The sequence below is a fragment of the Mugil cephalus genome, chromosome 15 (assembly GCF_022458985.1).
Source record: "Mugil cephalus isolate CIBA_MC_2020 chromosome 15, CIBA_Mcephalus_1.1, whole genome shotgun sequence".
NCBI lineage: Eukaryota > Metazoa > Chordata > Actinopteri > Mugiliformes > Mugilidae > Mugil > Mugil cephalus.
The window spans coordinates 21,342,824-21,362,580 of NC_061784.1; the positions used below are offsets into that span (position 1 = coordinate 21,342,824).

General features: G+C 40.9%; 2 protein-coding genes and 1 long non-coding RNA gene across 3 annotated transcripts; 1 reads left to right on the forward strand and 2 right to left on the reverse strand.

Moving 5' to 3' along the window:
- The first annotated feature begins 2,342 nt into the window (after nucleotides 1-2,342).
- On the forward strand, nucleotides 2,343-12,350 carry LOC125021183 (solute carrier family 22 member 5-like). The gene is made up of 10 exons (XM_047607138.1): nucleotides 2,343-2,969; nucleotides 3,306-3,409; nucleotides 4,509-4,663; nucleotides 4,747-4,918; nucleotides 5,932-6,058; nucleotides 7,999-8,096; nucleotides 9,459-9,673; nucleotides 9,826-10,008; nucleotides 10,977-11,112; nucleotides 11,891-12,350. The coding sequence occupies exons 1-10, from the start codon at nucleotides 2,568-2,570 to the stop codon at nucleotides 11,970-11,972; spliced, it is 1,674 nt and encodes a 557-aa protein (XP_047463094.1). The 5' UTR covers nucleotides 2,343-2,567; the 3' UTR covers nucleotides 11,973-12,350.
- On the reverse strand, nucleotides 3,275-6,036 carry LOC125021187. Its single transcript, XR_007114313.1, has 3 exons — nucleotides 5,889-6,036; nucleotides 5,128-5,200; nucleotides 3,275-3,402 (listed from the first exon to the last, which is right to left on the reverse strand). It is a non-coding gene; the product is annotated as an uncharacterized LOC125021187 (long non-coding RNA).
- On the reverse strand, nucleotides 12,336-19,495 carry LOC125021184 (solute carrier family 22 member 5-like). Its single transcript, XM_047607139.1, has 11 exons — nucleotides 19,021-19,495; nucleotides 17,142-17,324; nucleotides 16,949-17,052; nucleotides 16,430-16,584; nucleotides 16,134-16,305; nucleotides 15,846-15,978; nucleotides 15,561-15,655; nucleotides 14,315-14,529; nucleotides 14,052-14,234; nucleotides 13,808-13,943; nucleotides 12,336-12,594 (listed from the first exon to the last, which is right to left on the reverse strand). Exons 1-11 carry the CDS (start codon nucleotides 19,225-19,227, stop codon nucleotides 12,525-12,527), a joined length of 1,653 nt encoding a protein of 550 aa, XP_047463095.1. The 5' UTR covers nucleotides 19,228-19,495; the 3' UTR covers nucleotides 12,336-12,524.
- Nucleotides 19,496-19,757: the final 262 nt, after the last annotated feature.

A 19,757-nucleotide genomic window follows, 5' to 3' on the forward strand; every position in this document is an offset into this window, starting at 1 on the left:
AAGTGGCTAATGAGCTAAAATGATTTATTCTTGTGGGGTTATGATGAGCATGTGACAGTGATGAGCCAACGGGAGGACTGCTTCTCAGAATATATTGGATTAACACTAATTTACTGCAAGATTTGTTCACATAGATGTATATGAGCAATTTAGGAGCCACAAATTAAATGTTTTTCAAGTTATGTCCGAGGAAAAACAACATGAGACATTTACTGCATATGTTTTAAATGTGGCTGCATGTATAAAAAGTTGGTGAATCTGTATAAATGGTGGTTTATTATTTTATTTTGAATTAATAAAGTTGTTCTTTTGTAATCCATGTGTGAAGCGTCACATCCCCCAAGTCTCACAATACACACAGATTTCTACTGCCCATAAAATCATTAACCCCAGAGGATTCTGAGAAAATCACAGCTAACACAGATAAAGGCTTTTAATGGCTACATGTGACATGACAACGACACGTGGAAGCGATCAGCACAACATTTACATTAGAAACGTTGTGTTGATTTGAGTGGGAGGGGCAACTTTAAATGTGTAGGAACAAAAAATGTAAACCCATCTCTTTTAATATTATTGGTATTCAAGATACATTCATTAAAAATATAGGTAGTGTGAAGTTTGTGTCTCCTACAGATTGAACAAAGGAACTGTAACGTGTTAACGTGACTCGATGACTGTTAATGTGCGAGTAAGAGGATGTGTTACATGGTAACTAAGCGCTTCTCAAACGGTGGGGTGTGCGCACCATTTCAATGAACACCAATACTTTTCAGTATTGGTGTTTTTATTCATGCTTGAAGGCTAAACTTGAAGTCTCCTGTCACTAGGTGGCAGCGGTGCTCAAACTAATCAACAGGCTGCCTGTTCAACCCAGTAGAAGAAGTAGTTTACATAGTGGTTGCGTTAAAGTCTGTGTATCATTTTTCAAAAATTAAACAAAACTTAAAAATTTAATAATAATCCGGATTTAATCAATGACTAGTTTTCTCAATATTCATTCCAAAAACAAAATCGACTCATTTTTTGGATTTCCGTTTTTGTGCACAAATAACAGATAATGGGCAATTCGGACGGGTTAACGCATAGAAGGAGGCGCATGTTAAAATAAACACACCCCCCCCCCCCCCTAGAGTTAGCTCCAAAAACTTAAAAATATATAATTTATTTGTTATGTGTTGTTAATTTCTCCAAGGAGCTAAGAAGTATAAACACTAAGCATCATCTTTGAGCAGGACGTGTAGTCCCATCGTCCTCAAACGGGTACTTGCTAATTAGTGATGCTGTAGCTTTTTACTGCTGTTACAACTTCTTAAATTTGTGCGTTATATCAAACTAGAGACATTAATAAGCATAAATAGACAAGTTTCAACCTTGAAAATAAAATAAAGATTTCGCTGAAATGCCCACTATCATGTTTTTACATCGAGTGGTGTATTGACCTGCCACCACTAGATGGCAGATAAAGGCGCCCACTTATGAGGACAACAGGCCCAAATGAAGCAGAATAAGAAACCTAAAACCTGTCCCCATATGAGGACACAGGGTCACAGGAGGTTAAAGTCACTTTTTTTTTATCGCATTTACTAAATGTCAAATCTAAATGTTAAATCTAAATGTTAAATGTTATATCTAAATGTTAACGTTTAGACGTTAACGTTGTTGCGTTTTTGTTTGGTATGCATTTTTAATTTCTCCATATCTCTTTATTTTAAAAAGTTTAAAATGTTAATGTATTATATCAAAATGCACATCCCAGTGAGTCAGTTGCACTTTTTTGTTTGTTTGTTTTGAGATTCACAGAGGCTGAGCAGTCAAAAGGATTATGAGGCAAGAACAAAGTAAGAAATGTTTCTTTTTCTTTTCTTTTTTTTTTGAGTTGTTCCTAAACAGTGTATCTGTGTCAGGCTGCATCCTGCTGGGGATGGCTGCTGCCGTCAAGGACTGCCATGGGGTGGGGGTATCTGCTCTGGTCTAGGTGGGTGCTATGTCTAAGTAACATCCAAACAAATGCCCGGTCCAAATGTTTTCCCAGTAGAACATTGAAATGTCGATAGATGGTCAATGTTATTTACTTCTCATGTCAGTGGTCATAATGTTATGCCTGATCAGTGTAATATAATATAACATATGTCACCTCTGCAGCTCCCACCTGTCAGTCATAGTGGCCACCCTCATCTATGTATAAACCCTGACAGAAGAGAACACAACTAAGTTACATCAAACTTCACGGCCTCTCTGCAGGACTGATACCAACAAATCATTAACAGCATTACACAATATACCAGACACATTTCATTACCATGGGGAATTTCTGTTTGAGTATAGGTAATCATTAAATCCTTTTTTGTGTGGCTTGGACTGGGATTGTGCCTTTAAGACAGGACAGGTTTCCTTTAGTAAAACAACCTTAAGTCCAGCTGAAGGTGGGTGGGATGGTTGTTTAGCTGCAACAAAACCACCGCTTCAGAAATAGCCACTGTGAGGAGGTCATCTGTTTCTTAACTCCGCGCAACTTGGCGCGCTGTGAGGACGCACCGGGTAGTACCAGCACCAGCAGCAGCAGCATGGCCGACTATGACACTGCAACCGCCTTCCTCGGGGAATGGGGTCGTTTCCAGCAGCAGGTGTCTTTCCTCCTGTGCCTGACTACCATCCCGAACGGCTTCGCCGCCCTGGCCATCGTGTTCCTCGCCGACACGCCGTCGCACCGCTGCCTCATCCCAACGCACCTCAACCTGACAGCGGCATGGAGGAACAGCAGCATCCCGCTGGAGGAAGACTGGAGCCACGGCGGCGCTTTGGCCCCCAGCAAGTGCTCCAGATACAAACTGACTGACGTGCAGAGTTTTTCGGAGAGAGGCTTGCTGCCGGGCGTCGATGTCAACCTGTCCAGTGTCCCGAAAGAAAGCTGCGTGGACGGATGGGAGTACGACAGCAGCGTCTACGTTTCTACCATCGTATCTGAGGTCTGTACCCGCCTTTTCCAGACTCAGGTGATGCTGCAGCTGCTTCCATGCTGAGCAGAAATAGAGCCAAGCATATTGGGTATTATGGTACAGATCTGGAGGATATCCAAGGATTTAAAAATATTAAAAATACCGAAAATGTCCTACAAATTTGCATTTTATTGTTACATTGATTATCATGATGGTTGTTTGATGTTTCTTGTATCTTGAAATTATTGTTTTTCCACACAGGGTTTTGCATTTAACATTTCTGACACTGTTTTTCTTTGCAGAAAAAAAATCCTTCAATGCACTTTATGTCCTTTAACGTGTGTGTTTGTGTTTGTGTTTTTGCAGTGGGACCTGGTGTGTGACAACAGCTGGAAGAACCCCCTGACTTCTTCTGTCTTCTTCTGCGGAGTCCTCACCGGGTCCTTCATTTCAGGACAACTCTCTGACAGGTCAAAGATTAAAAAAAAATGAAAAACTGGTTTAGTGGTTTATAATATAAACTGCGCTGACAAGCAATGGTTACTGTCAAACTCAAAGTCGGTTTGCATCAGGTAATTGAACTTCCAAAGGCCAGTGTCAACCTAAATTCTTTCAACCCTAACTCAGATCTGCATGACTTTGTAAAATCCAAACATGTGCATGTGAATAGAAAGCACCACAGCTATTCAAAAAAAAAAAAAAGACATTGTAACAATATTTTTAGTTATTGCATGAGTGGAACAATAGTTAAAATATATCTATAAAATGGAAAGTGTAGCGTGCAGCGCAGACTTCCAGGACTGCTCTACAAAGATGTAGGTGAAAGGGGAAGAAACAGCCGATCGTATGCCTCGTTCTTTTTACTGAAGCTTGAACTCGATGGTTAATTATAAAACTGGGATTAGAAGACCAACACCAAAGACCAAAGAACAACACTTGCAGCAGTCTGGAAATATGTCAGAATGAAAAGTCTCTACATGGAGGAGCAATGCAGCCGCATTTATGATACTTATACTACAGGCCAAAAGTTTGGAAGCAACTTTTGTTCAAGTTTTTGTTCACAGTGGCTTTCAGCATGAGTTATATATATTCTGGGATGTATTTACTGCATGATCAGACTTTACTTTTATTCATATAAACCATTTTCCTCAGTTTACCTTCAGGTGAACATTAATGTTACCAGATCATTTCTGAATAAATGTCAACAAAAGAAAAGAAGGGCTTAGTTTTAGGGTGGACAAGATTTGCAAGAAAAAAACAAAAACAAAAAACAAATCAGAGTTTGGGGCTTTTGAGAGTCTGTGTATAAATATCCCCTGTATATGCCATGGTGTTGTTAAAGCCAGAGGAGGTAACTGTGAAGAAAGTACACCTGATAATTATAGTAAAAATGTCTTCTGACAAGTGACTCTTTATATAATGATCATGTTTATTTTGGTGCAAAGTAAACTTTTTATGTACAAATGTGATCCTGTTTCCTGTCGTTTGGCCTGGAGTCTACATGGTGCCGTGAATCTAAATGATTCTCCCATCTGACCCTGCTAACTTTCCCTTTAAATCCCTTTTCAGGTACGGGAGAAAGAAAGTATTGTTCGCTACTATGGCAGTCCAGACGGTGTTCACACTCATCCAGGTCTTCTCTCCATCCTGGGTTATATTCTGCGCTATGTTCTTTGTCGTCGGGTTGGGACACATTTCCAACTACATGTCTGCATTTGTCTTAGGTACCTTAGTTCACCTGTACTCATCAGTTCCCAGATGTAGAGCTGTATATAAATCACACTTGATTCATTGTTTGTGCCCTAAGGAACAGAGATATTAGGCCCACGAGCTCGGACCGCTTTCTCCACGGCCGGTGTGAGTCTGTTCTTCGCTGCCGGCTACATGCTCCTGCCGCTGTTTGCGTTCTTCATCAGAGACTGGAGGATGCTTCTGCTTGGCCTCGCCCTGCCTGGATTCACCTTTGTCCCGCTCTGGTGGTAGGTAGGTGTGTGTTTGCGTGCATGTCTGTGGCTATTTCTTTTTCTTCTTCTTTTTTTTTGGGTGGATAATGGATATTCTGGACAGTATTTGGGCGTTTAAAATGTTTTTATTTTCAGCTGCATTTCTGTAGTGCAGAGTTGTAGTTTCAGTGTGTTGATGAATGCCACTCCTAGTTGAATGTGATTTTAATTGATATCTGAGGTACCTTTTAACATGAATGAAAATCAGTCTTCTGCAGTGGCATCATTCTGGCGAAACAACTGTACAAAAGTCATTGTCTGGAAAAAACAAACAAACAGTGAAATACAGTTTAGTAGCTCTAAGCTATAAAAGTAAAAGTGATAGCAACATAAATATTAAACTATAGCAGCAATACACAATAAAATATACAATATATACAAGTAAAACCACAAAGCAACACACAAATGAATGCAATTAACGTAATTATTGTAACTGGTTTGCACTATTTTATGCACTAAAATGAATAGTTGATTAATCAGTGAATGATCCTAAAGAAAAATAAATGATGCAGTGTTGATCAGAAAAAAATAATAATCTTAAGATGTTCATTTGGACTCTGTTTAATGTTGTAGACCAAACAATTATCTGCTCGATGAAAAAAAAAAAAGAATGTTAGAAGAATGACTTTCACTCAAACATGAGGCTTTGTGTCCTGTTTGAGGGCAAAAGTCATTTTTAGACCTAGTTGCCTTATCATTTTTATTTATTTTTTTAAATATTAATATGAGTTCCCAGTCACAGTTTGGTTAGGTGTAGGCAAGCACATTACTTTCGTATGCCAGGGGTAAATAGAATTGTTGGGTGCTGACACCTTGTGGTTGTGTAAATAGCATCTGCCAATGATCAAATACACATTTATTGCACCAATTAATCCGCCTGTACAGCTAACGCAGTGCAAGTTTTACTTTGTTGGAGGCACACATTGGAAACAGTTGTTTTCTGTACCTGTTTGGATTGAACGTGTGTCCACTCTGTTGTCGAATAACAGGTTCATCCCAGAGTCTCCTCGATGGCTACTCTCTCAGGGGAGAATAAAGGAGGCTGAGGCCATAGTCAGAGAAGCAGCTAAGATGAACAAGATTGAACCTCCGCCGGCCATCTTCAGCTCTTCACAGGTGAGAGCTCCCTGACTGCTGTGGTAAACAGATTTTAGTTGGTAACGAGGATTTCAGTTCAGTTCATCATGGTGACATTATTATCTGATATATCCAAGCACCTGGACTAGACACCTAGACACCAGGATCCTGTTTATATACTCCTCCTCTGCTTTTAACACTGTGCACATTGATACCATGTGCTCTGTTAGACCTTTTAGACCTTCACCCCACACTGGTTTTATGGATCAGGAACTTCTTAAAAGAGAAGCCTCAACAGGTGCTTTTTAATGGTTTTAAATCAAACAAGCAGGGCTGTGTTTTATCTCCTGTCCTGACTAACACCACTGCTCTGGACAAGCGCCAGGAGGCTGTCAAAAACCTGACTCAGACATTTAACAGCCCTCTCTGGAGTTAAATGTCTCTAAAACAAAGTGGATGCAGAAGAGAGTCGGAAACTGCCCTCGGCTCATTTATGGACCCGGGTGCTGACCTGGATAACTGCCTCTCCTTTTCCCAGCATGCAGACACCATCTTCAAAAAATTTCAACAGCGCCTCCACATGCTGAGGAAGCCTAGCTCCTTCACTGTCAGCATCCATTTTTAAGTCTGTCATTGAATCCATACTCACCTTCAACATCTCTTCTTGGTACAACTTCCTCTCACCCAGACACAAAACAAAACTCGCCCGTACAGTTAACCAAGTCAGCAAAATCATTGGAGCACCACAACCCCCAAAAGACCCCTCTCATCTCCTTCGTCACTGCTTTCAGATCCATTACAGTTACACTGGCCTGGAAAAACATCTCTTCGATGTGCCATATAAAAGCAGAGATCCTGCTGATTCCAACGATATGCGACAGAAACTCAGAGAGCTAGAAGCCAAAGAGTCGCGAAAATAACATTCGCAAAATCATACCTTTGCTGTTTTGTGATTAAAAGTTATATTCCAGCTCCAAAAAATGCTGCTAATGGCTTCTCCTGTGACTCTGTGTCAGTTTGAAATGAATCATGAAGTTCCTGTTTGTTTACATGAAGTGGAAGAGGCTTCTAGATTGGTGTGGTCGCTGACCATATGCAATCTTTGTTTTTACTTCGCTCTAGATCGTCATGTGTACATGAAGAGCTGTGCCTTCCTTGAAATTCACAGTATCTGCAACCTTGTGTTAACTTTTGTAGACAGAGTCCAAAAAGGCAGCCATTGCCTAAAGAAACTTGAAAGTCTGTGTGATCATTTTCAAGACCACATACCTCACACTTCAGTTCAACTTTGTCCAGGGTTTCTTCAGTAATATCTTACTGCTGCTTCATCCAGGTGGTCACCTCAGCATGTGACTTCCAGACTGTGAACTTTACTCCAGAAACCAAACTGCCACCTTCATGACCTTTAATCTGTGCAGACACATGGTGCATGTAGAAACAATGGATCCTCTGCACAGGTTAGAAATTCTTGGTTTTTGTTAAATCAACACAACTAGCTAAAGTTTAACACATGAGCAGTGAGCTTTTTTTCAGTTCTGTTTATGGATGCATGCCCCAAATTCTACAAAAAACGTGGTAACTCAGAGAGCTGTGTCACTTGTTCAGCTTGCTTTTATTCTGGCTCTTGCTCACAGCTAGTAACTGGTGGCAGGGTTTGTGTGGGACTGCAAATGTTCCGGTTCTTGGCAGCAATGCATTATTTTCCATTGGAAGCTGTTAACAATTGGCTACAAGCTGTGCATGGCGAATGACCTGATAAACAACTTGTTGATGAACAAAAACACATCTTAATTCAGTCTTTCAACGTTGACTTTGTTCCTCCTTTAACTTCCAGTCTTCAGGTTTTGGTATTATAAAGGTGCACAGCCCGTGGACGTGCATGTGTTCACGCAACAAGTGCATTCACAGTCTTCTTTCTAATTCCATTATATCTGGACCAGTGGTTCTGCTTGTTAAGTGCTTGTTATTCCACCCCACAGAAAGAACTGGAGTCTGAGAGCAGGAGGCCGCACAACATCTGTGACCTGCTTCGTTCTCCAAACATCCGCTGGATCTCTATCACGCTGTGGCTGGTCTGGTGAGTCCCTGCTGTCCCATTTGACCTCCACATTCAGTACAGCGACCCTACACACACACACACACACAACGACACACAAGTTACATATAAGTTTCAGCATATACATACAGCTCTTGTTCATGTTTCATTAACAACCAGTAATGACCTGTTGGGAGCTGTGAAGACGGCAGCTGAGATCAAAGTCGGGTTTTATGTAACTTCACGGTATGTCTGTGTTCTTCTTGACCGAGTCTGAAAACAGATGGAGCTTGATTTTTGATCGATCTGTAAAGTGTTTATTTGTGCTTATTACGCTCATCATAGCAGGTGTGTGAGTTCTGAATTAAATATTTAATAAGCTGAAGGGCTGTTAACCCATATACAGGACATTATTCTAATTCATTCAAAAGTCACTCATTCATTCATTTTCTGGTTCCCTCTAGAGGCTCGCAAATTTAGAATCACCAGTTAACCTAATTAGCATTTCTTTGGACGGTGGGTGGAAGTCATGCAGGTACAGGGAGGAAATGCAAACTCCACAGAGAAAGGCCCCAGTCATTTAAGTTTTATTACCAGATACAACTATGATTTTTTCCGGGGTTCTCTCTTTCATTATCTATCAAACACAGAAACCTTTTCTCAAGAAAGCATTTTCGGTTTTGCATCATAGAAATGGTGTTTAACAAGCAGCTTGAGCTTGAGACTTGTTTTATGAGTATTTGTACAACTCTTTCATTTAAGAGAGAACCGTAGCAACAAAGCTGAGGGACATAAAGATTCATGCAAAAGACGCTATAATGCTCTGAGAGCTATGGGGCTCCATTGGTTCCAAGATGACGTCCAAATGTGGTCTGTTTATGGCACCTGACAAAATATGTGTCCAAGTCATCTCGTCTAAATGGTCGACTGATGTGACTTCTCCGTCTTCTGATTATTACTGTCAAGTGATTTATTGATGGTAGTTAAATTCCCATGGAATTGTGAGTCTCTGAATGCATGGATGCATTGGAAACAGTAAATATACAACAAACAATAATTATTCCCATACGATGCATTTGTAGTCGGAGCAGAGGGCTGCCTCTTGTGCAGAGCTCAGGGAGTGAGTTGGGGTTTAGGTGCTTGCTCAAGGCACCACAGCCACGGACATAGGGGAAAGCAATTAAATATCAAAACCATTACAATAATCTCTTACTGATTTTTTCCAGCTGCTAGCAATGAGTGTCCGATCGCCCTGATGGTTGAAATATTCACAACTTTAGTCTCCTTTATTAGTCTTAATTAATCCCAACGTTTTTTGAATGTACTGTAGCAAAGTTTCATCAGGTTTCTAATAAAGTCGTAAGGTCTTTGCTGAGCAGTACTCATAAAAATCTGTCCCCACAGGAACACCTTGACCATCGCCTACTTTGCTCTATCCCTGAACACGTCGAACCTCCACGGGAACGCCTACTTCAACTGTTTCCTTTCGGCTCTGGTGGAGTTGCCAGCCTACATTTTGTCGTGGATCATGTTTCGCTGGTGTTCCAGACGACTGACCATGTTCTTGACGCTCTTCATGGGAGGAATGTTTCTGCTCTTGATACAGCTCATTCCAGCAGGTGTGAAGTTTTATGATTTTATGATTAATGCAGCCTTGGTTTCTGCCCTTCTAGCGGCTTCTATCACATCTCATATTCAAGATGTGTCGTAGAATCTCTTTTTAAACTTTTGTTTAAATATTTGCTTTTGTTTCATATTTGCCTCCCTGTAGACCTTATTTATCTGGCCGTAACGCTCGAGATGCTTGGGAAGTTTTCGGTGACGACAGCGTTTGCCATTGCGTACGCCTACACAGCAGAGCTCTACCCGACGGTACTGAGGACTACAGCCATTGGTGCCTGTTCAATGGCCTCCAGAATAGGCAGCATCGCCGCTCCGTTCTTCATTTACTTAAGTAAGGATGCTCTGTTCTCTCCCTAAACATCATCACGTTCACGCCCCTCCCCTCCACCCATTTTAACAAAACCATGTGGAAAGGCAACACATAAGTTCCTCCACAGCAGATCTACTTCATTCAGAGATGCTGCTAAACTTCCTTTTCCACATGGTCAAATTGTGTCTTTTTTCTCAAATTCTTACACCATTCTTACACCTTCCACTATTTTTGGGATATTGCACGTACGTCTCTTCATTCATTATCAGTCAAGTGAGCAGCAGTCAACTGAGTTCGCCTACCAATGGAGTGAGAGTGTCACAGCTCTCCCTCTCCAAACTAACATCACTAGCCAATCAGAAGTAGGGTGGGTCTTGGATTTTGGTTGGCTGCACCTGATGCTGCATTCGAGTCAACTTGGGGGAAAAAATGAGCTCTGAGTCGTCAAACTCAGGAACTACTGCTTCCAAAATAAAATATATTTTAATGTTCAGCAAATGGTGACAATATGCCAAACTTATTTTTTCTCCTCCAAGTTATCCTGTAACGCTATGATATCAGAAGTCTGAAATTTCTGAGATGGAATATAGGCTTAAAAAGTGTAAAAATAATAATGACTAACACTAAATGTTAGGATGTAAAATTTGCAATTGAGTTAGAATTGCACACACTTGTTCACTCAAAGGCAATTTGGTGTTTCCAACCTGCTTCTCTTTGCAGACTAGGAGGAAACCACAATAAAATTAAGAACACTAAAACCCAGAAAGAAAGAAGAAGCCACCTTGATTAGCAGTCAGAACAGGGTTCAATCCCATCGCTTCAGCTGAAACACTTCTAAACATTTAATCGACTGAAGGTCACAGTATCAAACCATTCTCTCTCATAAAGACTCTCCAACAGTATCCACTTTATATTGAACTACTGTATAGTAGTAGTAGATCACAAGGTTGTTTCTCACTGTCATTCCACCCTCTGATGTGTTGCCACAGGAAGCTATTCCGTTTCACTGCCTTACATCCTCATGGGAAGCATTACAGCTCTGGCGGGGTTGCTGAGCCTCCTGCTGCCTGAGAGCAATGGAATGCCTCTGCCTGACACCATCACTCACATGCAGCACTTCCCTGGGTAAAACTATGAGATTTCTTAGAAACCGCTTGAAGAATCCGTTTGTATAAGTTTTGAGCTTGTGTCAGTCTGGGTTTCGGGAAGGTTCTTTTTACTGCCACATTAAGACTTACAATTTTTAAAGTTTAAATTAAATTCCTATTTAGACACGTTAAGCTTTAAACTCACAGTAATGCGTAATCTACACGATGAGTTGCGGCACTTTGTTTGTTTTACAGCCCTGCTGATTTTCATTCAGACAGTCATAAAGTCATAAAGATATGAAGCTAAGTCTGAAACGCTCAGAACAAACTGAGGCAACAAGGGAACGAAACCCATACGAGCAGGTTTTGTTCCATTCGCTTGAGGCCGACTGGGTAGAAACAGAAAAAAGAGGGAGGTGGGACATGACACACAGGGAGGGAAGGAGGAAAAGAGATAATCCAATTAGTTATGAGAATTATGAGTATGTTTTAACTGAGCATAATAAGCTGTGCCATGTTAATTTGTGAGTATAGGCAGTTAGATAGTGTACTATGCTCAGATGTGTTGTAGTTTTATGAGACTTCATGAGACATTAGGTGCTTCACCCAGACACAACACTCTTAAGTGTGTAGGCAGTGGGTGGTTTATTTATGCTGTGATAGATTTAATGAGACCTGAGTTTCAGTATTAAACGTTTCTTAAGTGATTTTGTCCGGATAGTTAAGTTGCATTAAGTGAAAGTCAGGCAGGGCTGAGCTGCAGTGGACTGCGTTCTGTGAATCATAACCGTTTCTGTTTTGTTTTTTTTCTCTAGATGTTGCCCTTACACACACGTACAAACAGAGGAAGAGGAACACATGACCAAAAGGAAAACAAGTAGCAGCGCTCACATCTGAAGCAAATAACTGGACAGTTCTTTGTGCACATTTCTGCTACAGAGACCAGATGCATTGATGTCATTGCATCAAAATACTGTGAAAGCATATTCATGCTTGTCCTACAATGCAATACCACTGTCCACTGTTAAGAAAAACACCTGTGACAATACATAGAATCCAGATTCTTGTTTAGGTTTTTATGGAACAGTTGCTTCAATTTTAACTCATGCACTTTTTATAATTCACTTCCTAATGAACGTTTTGTGTACATCTTTGGGATTCAAGGCAGAAAACTGTGATTTCGCACGATGCAAAATCCTGTGTGCTGTAACAGTCCTCGAATAAACACTGCATTGGTGAATATTCAATAAGAAAATAAAGTTTTTCATGGTTTCACATGAGTTTTATTGGATTAGCCTTTATTGAAAAGTATGAGATATTTGTATACACATTTTTTACAGCACTCAGGAAAAGGGTGAGTTGATTTATTCCAGAATCACAAGTATAAGCAGAACACGTAAACAAATAAGAACATTAACGTCTTCATTATGTGTGTAACACTTAACACAGTCAGAGTGAAGTTTCGCTGGGCACCACACATGTCGTACGTTCCTTTCTAGGTCTAAATAGACACTTTGAACTGTTGACACAAAAGACAAACAAATGAAAAATTTATTATAATGAACGTTTACACCGATCAGGCAAAACATAATGACCACCTTGCCAATAGGGGCATCACGTAAAGTCGACTTTTAGGAACCAGAGGATTAACGCTGGTGTGTGTGAATGTGTGTGTGTGTCGATACCCTTTGAGTACCACTAGGTAGAAAGGTGCTGTATAAAAGCAAGACCGTTTACAATTTATGTGGTGAAAGTTGAGCCACACATAAAAGCACAATAGAGTGTTACGGTTTACAACGATGAAATCTAGATTCACGACCTTTTACCTTATAAAAAGAAGATACGGAGGCCTTTTCTTTAACTGAAGCTGAACTGAAGCTTAGACCACGTCAACACCATAAACACCGTTCAGCCTGACACACACGCACACACACACACACACACAAAACACGTTCTGCAAGCACAACAACAATGTCAACTAATGTAACACAACACAACCGGACATAAACACATGAGCTTATCGGTACTGCACTCTGAAGATATGTTTATAAATTGTATGAAACGACTTTATACACTGAAATTTACTGGCAGATTGTTGATGTGTTGGTGTCATCAACGAGGGTCATTGCTATGGGGTTGCTTGGTTACTAGCAGGACATTGTATAGTCACAAGATGGTTGATGTAATTTACTTCTGGTGATCATAATGTTATGGCTGATTATTATATCAGGTCAACAAATCATCAGACGGACGCTTGTTAAGATGTTGAAGAACAGTGGTTTAAGAATAAAACATATGTCCAGTATATTCATCTAATAATGAAACTAATTTATCTGACAACACAATATTTTGACTTTATGAAAGTAAGGTCGAAAGTAAATATATTTCTTGAAAAGGCATCCTCATTTATATAGTTAGATCTTTATTCTTAAAATGTGCCATTTCCAAATGGCTTGACATTTTTGTGTTCTTTATCATATTATCCTGTTACACAGTCACACCTATTCAGACATAGTCAGTAAGAGCAAAAGAAAGCTAAGCGAAGCTACATTAAATCATAAATAACAGTGTTAACTATGAATGGAAACTCGCAAGTAAACCGTTAAGTAAAGTTGGTTTGGTTCTATATATACTTTAAAAGTTCTAAAAGGGTCAGTAAGACAAAATCTAAACACTAGCTATTTAAAAAACACAGTTAATTCAAGCATGAAATAATAAATTAAGAACCTCACCTTTCTCTCTTTTGCATCTCTTGAATAGTTTGAGGCAGAGGCCGACCAAAGCTTTCTGGGAGGAAGAGCGTGGCGAACGCTGACACCATGGACAGAGTCCCCAGAATAATATAAGGCAGGTACTTAAAGTACACTCCTGCACAAGCAGAGGGAGACATTTCCATGGAAGGAAGGCCTCGGTAGAGCGTTGAATGTCTTAAAAAGAAAACTTTGACAGTGTAATTGAAAAACCCATTTTACTCACCCAGTTCAAACAAAAAAGGTGCAATGCAGCTTCCCCCCCTGGACATAGTCGTACACGTCCCAGTCGCAGTGTTGCGGAGCGTTGTTGGGTAAAGCTCTGCAGTGTAAGCAAAGACCAGCGCTGTACCAGTGGTAAAAGCAAACTTACCCAGCATCTCCAGAGCAACAGACAGACCTGATAAGGCTAAAGGAAAATAAAAGAGTTGTTTAAGAGAATTCACTATATGAGCCATTTGTGATTGGCGCCATTTTTTTTCAACTTACCTCGAGGCACAAGTTGAATGAAATACAGTGACACCCCTCCAAATAATGTGATACAGATGAAAGACAGCCTTCGTGGAACGTATCGCAGAGCCAGCCAGCTGGAAATGTACGCTGGCACCTCTACGGCTGCTGAGAGGAAGCAGCTGATGTAGGGGTCTGCATGGAGTCGGGATGTGTTGAGGGAGAGGCCGAAGTAGCCAGTACTTAGGTTGAACCTGTAAGTAGAAAGAGGAAGGATTGATGAGGCATTTAATTACAGTAGTCCATATAGTTGACCTACAATAGTATTAAAATCTGATTCTCAATCATACACCTCACTGTTTAAATACACATTACAGTATAACACTTTGTGGTTCCTTCCTTCCAATTGCATTCTCTGAATTCAACCAGTAGTCAGCGCCATTGTCTGTATATACTATGGACAAACCCATCGTGACATAATAATAATAATACATTTTATTTAAGAAGCGCCTTTCAAGTCACCCAAGGACACTTTAGCTCTCGTTGGCATCAATCGTTGGTTATTTTTATGAGGGTAGTTTCGGCGCTGTGGTGGTGGGGAAGGAAACCAGACTGGAAAGTGTCATAGAGGGAGTGTTGTGTTAAGTGTGTATGTAGCTGAGTGGCGACTACTTTCTCAAGGATTTTGGATATGAAAGGTAAGTTGGAGATGGGATGGAGATTATTGTAGCTGTTGTGATCAAAGCTAGTTTTTTTTTTTTTTTTTTCACAATTGGGGTGATGGCTGCAGTTTTGAGGGATGACGGAACAATTTCAGTATTGAATGATGAGTAAATGATGGACACATATGAGGGGAACCACGGAGGAGAGGCATGACCAGACCATGGTGGTGGGAATGGGGTCAAGATGAGAGGTGGAGGGTTTAGATTTGGGGATGAGGTCTGCGATTTGAAAACCATTTTTTTGTACCAGGCTGTATATGTTTAATAATGCTGTAAAGTTGTTGTTGTTGCTTTTTAACATGGGAGTCTATGGGGATTTGCTCCCTTGTGGAGCCTCAAATGGCCACTTGATAAGCGGGCTTGTACTTGGGTAAGGGTTAGGGTTATGGAGGTTGCCGCTTGGTCAGCACCCATGCAACCAACCCTGTGGTGGATTTTTGAGGCTGCCCTGTGTGGTGGTGTTGGTTTATCAGAACATGATCACATACAATCTGTGTTGTAAATGAGCTGATTTAAAAATCTAAATGTGCTCGATGATTAAAGTGCTCCGACTTGACACTCACCACAAAAGACATAGAATGACAGTTGTGTTTCTGATGTTACTGGTCCTCAGTAAAGTGAAGATACTGTGATGCTCCTTGGCTTGAGACTTATCAGCCTGCAAGAAGCAAAGTGTCAGTCTCACACCGTTTGTTGCTGTGTGCCAATATACCATAGATGCCCACGTTTCTTGGGTGGTCCACAGAGGCCAAATCTTTTTGTGACAGTGAAATCTCCTAATAACTATAAGAATATGTTTATCTACATTGATGTTTCTCTTCCCAGGCTGGCTCTTGTTTCTGACTTACATATACATTGTAATCACTGAAGATAACGGATGGAGCCTGGACTTTGTTCTTCTTCGCAGCTTTTCTCAATATGGCTTCAGCCTCGTCCTGTCTTCCCTGAGAGAGCAGCCACCGAGGAGACTCTGGGAGCAACCTGCCTCAGCGTTCAACAAATTGGGACAAATTGAGACCAGGATGGTTTAAAACAGAGGGAGGATTTCTATTTTTCACACCTGGAAAGAGTGGATGGTACAAGGTATGGTAAACATACCTCGGATACATTAGTATATACAGCATAGTGCAACCTACCACCAAAGGGGTACATAGAGTAGACCAGGCACAGACAAAGCCACCAGTAGATATTTCCAGTCCCTTAAAAAGTAAGCAAAGAGAGGCAGCATCATGTAGCCAATGGCAAAAGCCAGACAAATACCCATAGATGAGAAGATGACCCGCACATTGCCAGTCAAGATTTCAGTGCCTGCACGGGGAGAAAGAAAAAATATACAGAAATATAGAAGCATGGAGACAAAAACTCGACCAATGTAGTAAAAAATTAATGTACCGTATTATTACAAATTGGATTAATTGTTGCAGTAATTTACCAAGCACAAAACCAGACACGTAGTTGGAGATTTGTCCCAAACCGCTGAGGAAAAGGAGGATGCAGAGCACTGTCCAAGAAGGTGAGAAGATTTCAGCAAACGTAAATATTGTTTGAATTGCGATGGTGGCGAGAAGAATAGGCTTTCTGCCAAATCTAGGGTGGGAAGTCAGAAGAGTGAAATCAGAGCAAATACAAATAAAAAGGCTGAAAGAACAGATACAACACTGATCTGCTGTTGGGGTCATAGTTTATCTCCAAATGTAAGACTGCAAAACACTACTAAAAAGATAGAGACTCTTAAATACTCCATAAATGATAAAATGGAAAAAATAACTTTAACACAATATTAAAAATGGGAGACTAAATCAGTCAAGTAAGAATTAGTTGACTTAGCACTTAATTTCTGCAAAGCCATTGTCCGGTCGATGAGTCCGTGCTTAACTTAAAAAATAACAAAACAAAAAAAAACAATCCTAACAAAAACATTTAAGGTTTAATAAATCTTTTTCTAACACACCTGTCTGAGAGCTGCCCTGAAATGAAGGATCCAGTTAAAACTCCCAGGAAGTAAACGGTGGACGTCAATGGCTGCTTCCATCGGTCACTGCACACCAGGTTGAACTGGAATAAGGACCAGCGATCATTTATTTTTTTCATAATTGGCAGATAGTACTGGTGCTACGTATTAAACGAAATCAAGAAACGCACACCTCAGAGACTATAGTAGACTGGTAGATGTCTTTACTGTAGCTCCACCCGTCCACACAGCTCTCCTGCTCCAGGTCGGTGAGGTTAACGTCTCTGCCAGGAACGTATCCCTGAGCAGAAAGATTTCTGACCACATCCAGCCTGTATCTGCTGCATCTGCTCAGCTCCTGTTCCCCATTCACCACCTCACGATCAAAATGACACAAACTGTATGAGTGCCATTAGTAACATTTCATTTTTGTCAACATACCCTTTAAATGTACTGTATCTCCAACCATTGTGGTGATACTGCTTCATCAATCTCTATGTTAGGAGTTAACATCAGAAATCTGTACTGTTTGGTAATGTCTCGGCATTAGAAGACTACAGATTATTTTCAAGTCATTTCTATGCAAGAAGCCCACGCAACTGCAAATATTTGTTTCTGAAGTATAGTTGAATCTTAAATGTCCATCCGTCGTCTTCCGCTTATCCGGGTTCAGGTCACGGGGGCAGCAGCTTCAACTGGGAGGTCCATACGGCCCTCTCTCAGCTCCTCCAAGCACTCCCAGGCCAGATGGGAGATATAATCCCTCCATTGTGTCCTGGGTCGCCCCCGACGCCTTCTACCTGTGGGACATGCCCTCTAACAGGAGGAATCCTTACGAGAGGCCCAAAACACCTCAACTGACGCCTCTCGACGTGAAGGAGCAGCTCCGAGGCTCGCTCCCTAGGGCTGAGCCTGGTCACCCTGCAAAGGAAACTCATTTCTCCCTCTTGTATCCGCAATCTTGTTCTTTTGGTCATCACTCAAAGTTCATGGCCATAGGTGAAGGTTGGAACGTAGATCGGGCGGTAAACTGAGAGCTTCCCCTTTTGGCTTAGCTCTCTGTTCATCACGACAGACCACTGCAGAAGTCGCTCTGATCTGTCTGTCCATCTCCTGCTCTATCCTAACCTCACTCATAAACAAGATCCAGAGATATTTGAACTCCTCCTTGAACCGTCACCTTATTGTGGTGGAAGAGTTTGAGTGTCCAATGACCCAAGGGGTTGTGCTTTCCGGGGGCATTTTGCCCTGGTAGGGTCTCCTAAAGGAGATTGGTCCTAGGCAAAGGGTCAGACAAAGAACGTGAGGCCGTGTACCAGGCCCAGCCTGACCCGGATACGTGGGCTGACCACCTGCAGGAGAAGCAGGAAGGATCCACTGGAATGTGGATTGGGCAGCAGACAATGGACATGGAAGCTGGCTCTTGGAATCTTAAATGTCTTCAATTGAATGCAAATATCCTCGGGGACATTACAGATTTAACTTCATGGAGACACTGGTTGTGCTTCAATGCCCAGAATGGAACTGCCACTCCTGTGCCGACTAAACCTTGTTGCAAATCTTCTGCAGAGATTTCATGGACAACTTCTTGAGTTAGCCCCAAGTCCCATTTCTGGATGGCAATTCAGAATAAAACTCTGAAATGTCTTCTGTTTAGCTTTATTTAAAAAATCCCCACTCTGGGCACAAGTTAAAAAGCCCTCCACTACTCAATGGTCAAGCATTACATTACAATTACAGTTTAGCATTTTTTTAGCATTCTACTTGAGATCATGAAAATATACAGCACATGAATCTGAAGATAATCTAATGTGTGTATTGGCCTGTATAATGGTTGTATGTTCCATTAATTCCACATTCATATCAAAAGCCGATGTCAAACTGAGATTTCATTCAATTCTGTGCAAATCTTACACAAGACTAGTAACTTTATAAAATGGTGCCTTGCCATTTTTGATCACTTATTAAGTTAAGTTTATTATTAAGTTAAGTAGCAATATGGCAAGAATAACCAATATGTTACTACAGAGCAAACACAGAGTACCAAAAGACAAACCTGTAACTTTAATTACCTCTATTGGGATGATAGCTTTGTGCCAATCTTGGGTCAAGTTAACCTCGGGAACCAAGCAGTGGTGAGCAGGAATATCCATGAGGTAGACAAGCGCAAAAGCACCAAATCCATTTGGCAAGATGCTGGCACAGAGTAGGAAGAAGACATTCTGCTGGAAATGTCCCCACTTACCCAGGAATGCTGTGGCATCTTCATAATCCTGCATACTCCCAAACAACTCTGCTTTACAGCCTTTACCGAAGTAGAATATTTTCTCCTGCAAAGTATGACAGTGGCTCGGTCCTTCGAGCAAAGGTTAAACTCAGTTTACAGCATTATAAAAGATTCTCAGAAATCTCAGATAACGCCTCATAAACTGTACACTTTCACTTTCAGGTCATTGGGGGTATATTACAAAGGTGAAAAAAGAAAAAAGACACCTTTACCTAATTTACTGGTATCCTTTTTCGTTTTTTTTTTTTTTTTTTTTTTTAGAATGATAGCTTTGTAGCAGTCCTGAGTAAAGCTAATCTCAGGAACCAGATCAGATGCTGGTAGATATTCTTTGAGGGGCCACTTTGGTACATAGTAAATACTGTTAATTTGTGTTATTAATGAACGAATGAGTGAATGAAGGCTTTATTTCAAATATGAAAAAACACACACACACACACAAACACACACATCAAAATAGTCAAAACTACAAAAACAACGTTAACATGTCCCAAAGGGAGTAGTCCTTAATCCTACCCCCTA